Genomic DNA, 11,172 nt, shown 5'->3' with positions numbered 1-11,172 from the left:
TTAATAATAATAAGACACCAAGTGAAGGTTAATATATCAAAGAATTTTTTTATTTTTTATAAACACATGATATATTTTTATCCCCAGGGTACAGGTATATGAATCTCCAGGTTTACACACTTCACAGCACTCACTATAGCACATATCCTCCCCAATGTCCATTACCCCACCCCCTTCTCCCAACCCCCCTCCCCCCAGCAACCCTCAGTTTGTTTTGTGAGATTAAGAGTCACTTATGGTTTGTCTCCCTCCCAAACCCATCTTGTTTCATTTATTATTCTCCTACCCCCTTAACCCCCCACGTTGCATTCCACTTCCTCATATCAGGGAGATCATATGATAGTTGTCTTTCTCCGGTTAACTTATTTTGCTAAGCATGATACCCTCTAGTTCCATCCACGTTGTAGCAAATGAAAAGATTTCATTTCTTTTGATGGCTGCATAGTATTCTATTGTGTATATATACCACATCTTCTTTATCCATTCATCTATTGATGGACATCTAGGTTCTTTCCATAGTTTGGCTATTGTAGACATTGCTGCTATAAACATTCGGGTGCACGTGCCCCTTCATATCACTATGTTATCTTTAGGGTAAATACCCAGTAGTGCAATTGCTGGGTCATAGGGTAGTTCTATTTTCAACATTTTGAGGAACCTTCATGCTGTTGTCCAGAGTGGTTGCACCAGCTTGCATTCCACAAACAGTGTAGGAGGGTTCCCCTTTCTCCGCATCCTCGCCAGCAACTGTCATTTCCTGACTTGTTAATTTTAGCCATTCTGACTGGTGTGAGGTGATATCTCATTGAGGTTTTGATTTGTATTTCCCTGATGCCAAGTGATGTGGAGCACTTTTTCATGTGCCTGTTGGCCATCTGGATGTCTTCTTTGCAGAAATGTCTGTTCATGTCCTCTGCCCATTTCTTGATTGGATTATTTGCTCTTTGGGTGTTGAGTTTGATAAGTTCTTTATAAATTTTGGACACTAGCCCTTTATCTGATATGTCATTTGCAAATATCTTCTCCCATTCTGTCAGTTGTCTTTTGGTTTTGTTAACTGTTTCCTTTGCTGTGCAAAAACTTTTGATCTTGTTAAAAGCCCAATAGTTCATTTTTGCCCTTGCTTCCCTTGCATTTGGCGATGTTCCTAGGAAGACGTTGCTGCGGCTGAGGTTGAAGAGGTTGCTGCCTGTGTTCTCCTCAAGGATTTTGTTGGATTCCTTTCTCACATTGAGGTCCTTTATCCATTTTGAGTCTATTTTCATGTGTGGTATAAGGAAATGGTCCAGTTTCGTTTTTCTGCATGTGGCTGTCCAATTTTCCCAACACCATTTATTGAAGAGGCTGTTCTTTTTTCATTGGACATTCTTTCCTGCTTTGTCAAAGATTAGTTGACCATAGAGTTGAGGGTCTATTTCTGGGCTCTCTATTCTGTTCCATTGATCTATGTGTTTGTTTTTGTGCCAGTACCATGCTGTCTTGATAATGACAGCTTTGTAATGGAGCTTGAAGTCCAAAAGCCAAACCAACTTTTGCTTTCTTTTTCAATATTCCTTTGGCTATTCGAGGTCTTTTCTGGTTCCATATAAATTTTAGGATTACTTGTTCCTTTCTTTGAATAAAATGGATAGTACTTTGACAGGAATTGCATTAAATGTGTAGATTGCTTTAGGTAGCATAGACATTTTCACAATATTTGTTCTTCCAATCCAGGAGCATGGAACATTTTTCCATTTCTTTGTGTCTTCCTCAATTTCTTTCATGAGTACGTTATAGTTTTATAAGTATAGATTCTTAGCCTCTTTGGTTAGGTTTATTCCTAGGTATCTTACAGTTTTGGGTGCAATTGTAAATGGGATTGACTCCTTAATTTCTCTTTCTTCTGTCTTGTTGTTGCTGTAGAGAAATGCAACTGATTTCTGTGCATTTCATTTTATATCCTGACACTTTACTGAATTCCTGTACAAGTTCTAGCAGTTTTGGAGTGGAGTCTTTTGGGTTTTCCACATATAGTATCATATCATCTATCGCTGTCCAGCAGTGATAATAACGACCCTCCGTCAGGTTGGGTTTCAAAAAAAGAGAGATTTATTTCATATGGCCATCACTTATATAGGGGAGCTAAGCCAATCAGCATAGACAGCGATATGCATCCACCAATCTTAAGCTTGTTACCAAGTGCCCCCAGCATAGCAATAGTTCAACAGCCAATAGGTAGTACTTCCTGTTTACGATCAGTCACTCTAGACACACCTTCTGGCAAATCGCCAGGCACCATTTTGCAAAGCTCTGCGGTTGACGGATCTCCAGGCCCCTGGAGCATCCGCCCTCGACAGTTCCCCCTTTTTGTTTTATGGTAGAAGGAAAGACTCAGCAGGGGTCATGCCTGTATTAGGTTGTTGCAAGGCCAAGAATATCCTTACCCATCATTGGATCATGATGCTTATAGGATCATGTCCTGTCTTAGGTTGGTATATTCCACCTACGATCTTACCCGTCTTTGACTACTGATCCAGCATACTGAGCCATACCTGGGGCGACTGTCCGGACTCGATGATAACAGAGCTTGGTTGATGGCAATGGTGTCTCTTACGAATCCTCATCATGGGGCAAATGCACCATAAGCAACACACCACAGTGAATATTAGCAATCTACCCATGGATATGAACCCAAACCATTGCTTCCCCCATCCTACAACATTTTTCATAAAGGCGACAAATTGAGATACTGAAGCTACTTCTACCTTACTAGCATTAATGTTAACAATATTAGCACGAAGCTGTATTGTCAGATTCTCGAATCTGGCACTCCAGTTGCCTGTAAGCATCTTGGATAGTTCCCTGGAATAATTAGCTGCTCGAGTGAGGTTATCATATGCAACTGGAGTAATGCAGAATCCAGTATCTGAGCGAAGGCATCCTACAGTTAGTAGTTGTATTACAATGTCCATTTGTTCTTGTAGCAAGTCAGTCCGCTGATTAGCAAAAAGGATACCCGCAGCGAGATGATCATTAATTTCACTCTGGGTTTGTAGATCTTCTGTGGCATTCATAGACAGTTGATTAATCTCCTTGGCTGCAGGAATAGCAACGGCAAGAGCAGTAGCAGCGGCAGCGGTGACAGCAGCGGAGGCGGCAACAGCTGTCACCATGGCACCGGTGATACCAAAGTCTCTTTTATGTCTCAGCAAAACTGGAAGGTCTCCCTCTGGGACAGAGACGGGCATAGGCAAAAACACTGGAATACGCATTATCATAGCAAACGAAAAGCCTGTAGCATTCCAACATTGTGTAAGGAAGCAAGTGTTCAACGTACAGTTCAACTTATTAGAAATGATTGTACTGTTACTGAAAAGAAACATAAAAGGGGGGCAAATACAAACAGGAGTAGGCAAAAACGTGATATTTTTAGAACAAGTTTGCACTTCAACACTTGTTTCAAATGTTTGGGAAAAGCTGTGCTTTTAAGGGGAGTTACATAATAAATTAGTAGTTAAGAGTGCGGTGTAAGTAGCAGAGGAAGACGTTAAAGGGAGTGGATAGGGCCAGGCTTTAACAATGGCCCAAAGGGTCTGTCCTGATGTCATGGTCAGGAGTGCGTAGATCATCATCATCCGGATTATCGTCACCATGGCTGTCGTCCTTTTGGGCTTCTGCCTTTTTTGGTGCCGAGGGTAAGACTGGCTTGACTAGCTGTTCAGGGACCTAAATAGGGGATGGAGTGTTCTCTGGAAAGACAGAGCCTCGGCTCCAGATTAGCACTTGGTCTGGGCCCTTCCATTGACCTGACAGAAGGTCCCTCCAAAGAATCTTAGGTTGAGAATTGCCTAGTGTGCACCAATGTCTTTCGGCAGCAGTATGCTGGGTTTTATCCACATTCAAGAAATTTAAAATGTAGAGGATAGTGGATAGTTTGTCTCTTGGGGATCGGAATGTATCTCCTATTCCCCCTTTTTGTTTAAATAAGGTATTTTTAATAGTTAGATGGGCACGTTCCACTATGCTTTGACCCTGGGGATTGTAGGGGATACCAGTGACATGAGTGATTCCAAATGTAGCACAAAATTTCTTAAATGTAGTAGAGGTATATTCAGGGCCATTGTCTGTTTTTAATTGTTTTGGTATCCCTAGAACAGAGAACGAATGCAAACAATGTGCGATAACATCTTTAGTTTTTTCTCCAGAATGCAAGGAGGCCATAATAAATCCAGAGAAAGTGTCAATGGAAACATGAACGTATTTTAAGAGTCCGAATTCGGGCATATGTGTTATGTCCATTTGCCATATGTGATTAGGGAGTAACCCCTTTGGACTGACTCCCAAAGAAGGTTGAGGGAGTAAGGAGACACAGCGTTCACAGGATTTAACTATATCAAGAGCTACAGCTTTAGTAAGTTTGAATTCACATGGAATTTCTCATGAAAGGTTTTTACTGCTTCTATAGAGTTAAATATATGTGGATCTTTAGTAGCAGAATCGACCAGGGCATTTCCCAACGAGAGGGGCCCAGGTAAGTTAAAATGTGCTCTTAAATGCCCTATTTAAAAAAGATGCTTTCTGTTCCAAATAAGAACTTGTAATGCTCTTAAGTAGGTATGTACAGAAGAGCTAGTAGATATAGTTCCTGCTGTTTCTAACAGAGATAGTACATATACTACATATTTACTATCAGAAAATAAATTGAAGGGGCAAAAGGAGAATGCCTTGAAGACCTCAGTGACTGCTAATAATTCCACATGTTGAGCAGAGGTAATGGGAAACAAAAATGTATTAATTTTCCCATCTGCCATAAAGGCGCCAGTTCCATAATTGGAACCATCAGAAAACACCACAGGGGCGTTATCAATAGGTTTTTGGCTGGTTATCCTTGGGAAAATTATGGGATGTTCTTTCCAGAATTGTAATAAAGGGTGGGAGGGATGATTGTCAAATTTAGCAGTAGTCATCCATATAATGATATATTATTAGATCAGGGTTTTGTTCCTGAAGCGGTTTGATGGTCATCCATACAAAGATTTGGCATATAGTAGGACTGTTGGTCATGCCCTGTGGTAACACAGTCCATTCATATCTTTGATCTGGGTGGGCATGATTGATAAATGGGACTGTGAAGGCAAATCTAAAGGTATCTTCAGGATGTAGGGGAATAGAGAAGAAGCAGTCCTTTATGTCTATAATGATGGTTGGCCAATTTTTTGGTAGGGTGGTCAGTAATGGTAAGCCTAACTGTATAGGTCCCATGGGTTGTATGGTGGTATTTATCGCTCTAAGGTCATGTAGTAGTCTCCATTTTCCAGATTTCTTTTTGATGATAAATATGGGTGTATTAAAAGAAGACGTGGATGGTCTTATATGTCCTGCAGCTAATTGTTCCAAGACTAGTTGCTGGGCCGCTTGTAATTTTTCTCGAGAGAGGGGCCACTGAGGGACTCAGACAGGTTTATTGGATATCCAAGTTAATTTGATATAGTCAGTGGCCCCTAATGAAAACCCAGACCCGTCCGGTTCTCCTTTTTCAGGGGTCAATCGGGTTGGTGATTCCTTGTTGATTATTCCCTAAACCTTTTCCCCAGATGTGTCCCTGAGCAAGCATAATTGTATTAGCTTGCAGGCTGCTAAATGGTATGTCTGATGTTAATTTTAGATCCATGCCTTCCATGACATCTCTACCCCATAAGTTTACAGGCAAGTGATCTAATATATATGGTTGAACTAAACCTTGGTGTCCTTCATCATCTCTCCAACTTAGTAAAGTAGCACTCCTATCAGGATTAGAGGCAATACCTAAGCCACGCAAAGCTTGGTCAGCCTTTTGTATTGGCCATGCTTTTGGCCAATCTTCCCTTTTGATGATACTCTTATCTGCACCTGTGTCTAAGAGCCCTGTGAATGCTTTACCATTAATATGTAAAGCAGTCATTGGTCTTTCTCTTAGATTTAGCGTAAGGAAGGCACATGGAGTCCCAGTAGATCCTAGGCCTTGATTAGCTCTCTCTTTATTGCTGGCCAGGAAATGTGAATGATGGCTGGACAGAATTAGCAATTGCGCTATGCGGTCTCCAGGGGAAATAGAAACAATACCCCGTGGGGATGAGGCAAGAATTTTAATCTCACCTGTAAAGTCAGGATCAATGACTCTGGATGCAATTTGTAATCCTTTCAGTGCGCTAGAACTTCTACCTAGTAGTAATCCTACAGTTCCCTCGGGTAGTGGTCCACAGACAGTAGTAGGGATTGGCTGAACTCCCATATCAGGAGTTAATATTGCTCTGGCAGAGGCACAGAGATCCAGTCCTGCACTTCCTTTTGTTGCTCTACGGAGCTGGAAAGGGGAGAGTAGCTCTGAGGGATTGTCTGTATGGCCCCATATATTTGTGGGCCTCGGGACTGTGGGCCCTGTTTTCCGTTTTTTGGCAAGGGATTCCTTTGGATATCTTGGGTGGATCTACAGTCGCTAGCCCAGTGATTTCGCTTTTTGCATCGAGGACATAGGCCAGGTTTTTTATTGACCTGAGGACAGTCCCGTTTTTTATGACCTGGTTTATTACATTAGAAGCAGAGACCAGGGGATTTGGTAACCTTTGTACCAGTAAAATTAGCGTAAGCCTTTGCCATGACATTAGCTTGATAACTGATTCGTTTATGTCTCTACAAGGCCTTTAAATAGGAGGCTAGGTCTTTGTTTTTCCAGGGTCATATTGCTTCTTTGCACAATTTATTGGCTTGCTCATAGGCTAATTGCTTGACCAGATGCATGGCCTGATCAACATCCCCAAAAATTCTAGATGCCGTTTGGATAAGTCTATCTACAAAATCTGCATATGGTTCATTATTTCCCTGGATAACTTTTGACAATTGACCCTGTAAATCACCTGTGCCTTGTATGGTTTTCCACGCCCTAGTGGCAGCAGTAGCAATTTGCAAATACACTACCGGTGGAAAATTGATCTGATTTTGATTTCCCGAAAACTGTCCTGTACCAGTCAGCATTTCTAAATTCCAAGATCCATACCCAGCTCCCACATTATGGTGAGCAGTTTCCGTTCAGTTATCCTGATTTGCTATTTTCCACATAAGATATTGCCCTCCAGACAAGCAAGCTCACGCTAGATTACTCCAGTCTAAAGGTGTTAGGTTTTGTTCTGCGAGAGTCTCGAGTAAGGTAATAGTATAAGCAGCCTGAGGGCCATAAGACATGACTGCCTCTTTTAGCTGTTTTACTTGTTTAATATCTAATGGCTGATGCATGCGATTCCCTTGCTGATCTTGAAAGACTGGTAGGGCTAAGCCTAACTGTTGTCCTAGTGAATTCCAATCAGTGACGTCATGTCTATCCTGCGAGCAGGCTCCTGGGCAGCTACAGTTTATTTCAGGATTATAAGGTGGGGGAGCTGAAGGCTGCAACGGCTCACAAGATAAGTTGCTTAATTTTTTTGCTAATTCATCCCCTGAAAGCTCTTCTTCCTCTTCTGAAGAGGCCCCTATAGCTGAGGCCTTCGATCGTTCCTCTTTTACTTCCTCCAAGACCTGTTCCCCTGCTTGTAGGCTTTATTTTATAATCTCAGGGGGTTTGGGGCTAAGCAAACAGGATTGTATGAGAGCCCATATAGCAAGTGTGCCAGATGGAAGGGATTTCTCTTTATCAATCTTCCTAAGGTCCTCCCCTAAATGTTCCCATTGTGGAATGTTTAATAATCCTTCATCTAGGAACTAAGGGCTGACTCCTTCTACGGTGCGCAAGAATGCCAGAGCAGTTTTCATTTTCAAAGGAGATCCATTTGCTTTTAGCAACTCCCGCAGAGGCCCTTCCATACGTATTCTTGAGACCTCTGAACCCATAGTATATCAGAAATAAATAGTCAAGAAGCAAAGAAAAGACTAGTCTGCTATCGTCACTAAAACAGTGAGCTTTCTCAAGATCGTCACTAACACCAGTGAGCTTACATTGCAATCGTCACTATAATCAGTGGACTTTCCTAAAACTTCTCTGGCCAGATTTTTCTTCTAAATAAATTCATCACTTACCTCAGTGCACTGTTAGAAATGGAGAAAGGGGGCTCCCCGTACGGGCCACCATTTATCGCCATTCAGCAGTGATAATAACGACCCTCCGTCAGGTTGGGTTTCAAAAAGAGAGAGCTTTATTTCATATGGCCATCGCTTATATAGGGGAGCTAAGCCAATCAGCATAGACAGCGATATGCATCCACCAATCTTAAGCTTGTTACCAAGTGCCCACAGCATAGCAATAGTTCAACAGCCAATAGGTAGTACTTCCTATTTACGATCAGTCACTCTAGACACACCTTCTGGCAAATCGTCAGGCGCCATTTTGCAAAGCTCTGCGGTTGACGGATCTCTGGGCCCCTGGAGCATCCACCCTCGACAATCATCTGTGAAGAGTGATAGTTTGACTTCTTCTTTGCTGATTTGGATGCCTTTAATTTCCTTTTGTTGTCTGATTGCTGAGGCTAGGACCTCTAGTACTATGTTGAATAGCAGTGGTGATAATGGACATGCCTGCTGTGTTCCTGACCTTAGCAGAAAAGCTTTCAGTTTTTCTCCATTGAGAATGATATTTGCAGTGGGTTTTTCATAGATGGCTTTGATGATATTGAGGTATGTGCCCTCTATCCCTACACTTTGAAGAGTTTTAATCAGGAAGGGATGCTGCACTTTGTCAAATGCTTTTTCAGCATCTATTGAGAGTATAATATGGTTCTTGTTCTTTCTTTTATTAATGTATTGTATCATATTGATTGATTTGCAGATGTTACACCAACCTTGCAGCCCTGGAATAAATCCCACTTGGTCGTGGTGAATAATCCTTTTAATGTGCTGTTGAATCCTATTGGCTAGTATTTTAGTGAGAATTTTTGCATCTGTGTTCATCAAGGATATTGGACTATAGTTCTCTTTTTTGATGGGATCCTTGTCTTGTTTTGGGATCAAGATGATGCTGGCCTCATAAAATGAGTTTGGAAGTTTTCCTTCCATTTCTATTTTTTGGAACAGTTTCAGGAGAACAGGAATTAGTTCTTCTTTAAATGTTTGGTAGAATTCCCTTGGGAAGCCATCTGGCCCTGGGCTTTTGTTTGTTTGGAGATTTTTGGTGACTTTTTCAATCTCCTTACTGGTTATGGGTCTGTTCAGGCTTTCTATTTCTTCCTGGTTCAGTTGTGGTAGTTTATATGTCTCTAAGAATGCATACATTTTTTCCAAATTGTCAAATTTGTTGGTGTAGAGTTGCTCATGGTATGTTCCTATAATTGTCTGTATTTCTTTGGTGTTAGTTGTGATCTCTCCTCTTTCATTCATTATTTTATTTATTTGGGTCCTTTCTCTTTTCTTTTTGATAAGTCTGGCCAGGGGTTTATCAATCTTATTAATTCTTTCAAAGAACCAGCTCCTAGTTTTGTTTTGTTCTAGTGTTTTTTTGGTTTCTGTTTCATTGATTTATGCTCTGATCCTTATGATTTCTCTTCTCCTGTTCGGTTTAGGGTTTCTTTCTTGTCCTTTCTCCAGCACCATTAAGTGTAGGGTTAGGTTGTGTACCTGAGACCTTTCTTGTTTCTTGAGAAAGACTTGAACCGCTATATATTTTCCTCTCAGGACTGCCTTTGTTGTGTCCCACAAATTTTGAACCGTTGTGTTTTCATTATCATTTGTTTCCATGAATTTTTTTTAATTCTTCTTTAATTTCCTGGTTGACCCATTCATTCTTTAGGAGGATGCTGTTTAGTCTCCATGTATTTGGGTTCTTTCCAAACTTCCTCTTGTGATTGAGTTCTAGCTTCAGAGTATTGTGGTCTTAAAATAGGCAGGGAATGATCCCAATCTTTTGATCCCGGTTGAGGCCTGATTTAAGACCGAGGATGTGATCTATTCTGGAGAATGTTCCATGTGCACTAGAGAAGAATGTGTATTCTGTTGCTTTGGGATGCAATGTTCTGAATATATCTGTGATGTCCATCTGGTCCAGTGTGTCATTTAAGGCCTTTATTTCCTTGTTGATCTTTTGCTTAGATGATCTGTCCATTTCAATGAGGGGGAGTGTTAAAGTCCCCTACTGTTATTGTATTATTGTCGATGTATTTCTTCAATTTTGTTATTAATTGGTTTATATAGTTGGCTGCTCCCACGTTAGGGGCATAGATATTTAAAATTGTTAGATCTTCTTGTTGGACAGATCCTTTGAGTATGATAAAGTGTCCTTCCTCATCTCTTATTATAGTCTTTGGCTTAAAATCTAATTGATCTGATATATGATTGCCACTCTTGCTTTCTTCTGATGTCCATTAGCATGGAACATTGTTTTCCACCCCCTCACTTTAAATCTGGAGGTGTCTTCGGGCTTAAAATGAGTTTCTTGGAGGCAACATATAGATGGGTTTTGTTTTTTTATCCATTCTGATACCCTGTGTCTTTTGATTGGGGCATTTAGCCCATTGGCATTCAGGGTAACTATTGAGAGATATGAATTTAGTGCCATTGTATTGCCTGTAAGGTGACTGTTACTGTATATTGTCTCTGTTCCTTTCTGATCTACTACTTTTAGAGTCTCTCTTTGCTTAGAGGACCCCTTTCAGTATTTTCTGCAGAGCTGGTTTGGTGTTCACAAATTCTTTCAGTTTTTGTTTGTCCTGGAAGCTTTTAATCTCTCCTTCTATTTTCAGTGATATCCTAGCTGGATAGAGTATTCTTGGCTGCATGTTTGTTTCATTTAGTGCTCTGAATATATCATGCCAGCTCTTTCTGACCTGTCAGGTCTCTGTGGATCAGTCTGTTGCCAATCTAATATTTTTACCATTTTATGTTACAGACTTCTTTTCCTGGGCTGCTTTCAGGATTTTCTCTTTGTCACTAATGCTTGTAAATTTTACTATTAGGTGACGGGGTGTGGACCTATTCTTATTGATTTTGAGGATAGGTTCTCTGCACCTCCTGGATTTTGATGCTTGTTCTCTTTGCCATATTGGGGAAATTCTCCCCAATATTTCTCTCTAATATACCTTCTGCTCCCCTCTCTCTTTCTTCTTCTTCTGGAATCCCAATTATTCTAATGTTGTTTCGTCTTATGGTGTCACTTATCTCTCAAATTCTACCCTCGTGGTCCAGTAGCTGTTTGTCCCTCTTTTGCTCAGCTTCTTTATTCTCTGTCATTTGGTCTTC

The 11,172-nt window shown here is 40.9% G+C and overlaps 1 protein-coding gene across 1 annotated transcript; it reads right to left on the bottom strand.

Annotated features, from left to right (window-relative positions):
- Positions 1-214: 214 nt before the first annotated feature.
- Positions 215-8,526, bottom strand: LOC131808308 (uncharacterized). Its single transcript, XM_059134300.1, has 2 exons — positions 8,026-8,526; positions 215-3,208 (listed from the first exon to the last, which is right to left on the bottom strand). The coding sequence occupies exon 2, from the start codon at positions 3,150-3,152 to the stop codon at positions 2,505-2,507; it is 648 nt and encodes a 215-aa protein (XP_058990283.1). The 5' UTR covers positions 3,153-3,208; positions 8,026-8,526; the 3' UTR covers positions 215-2,504.
- Between the last annotated feature and the right edge of the window lie 2,646 nt (positions 8,527-11,172).

The sequence above is a fragment of the Mustela lutreola genome, chromosome 9 (assembly GCF_030435805.1).
Source record: "Mustela lutreola isolate mMusLut2 chromosome 9, mMusLut2.pri, whole genome shotgun sequence".
NCBI lineage: Eukaryota > Metazoa > Chordata > Mammalia > Carnivora > Mustelidae > Mustela > Mustela lutreola.
This window is presented reverse-complemented; position numbering and strand designations above follow the sequence as displayed.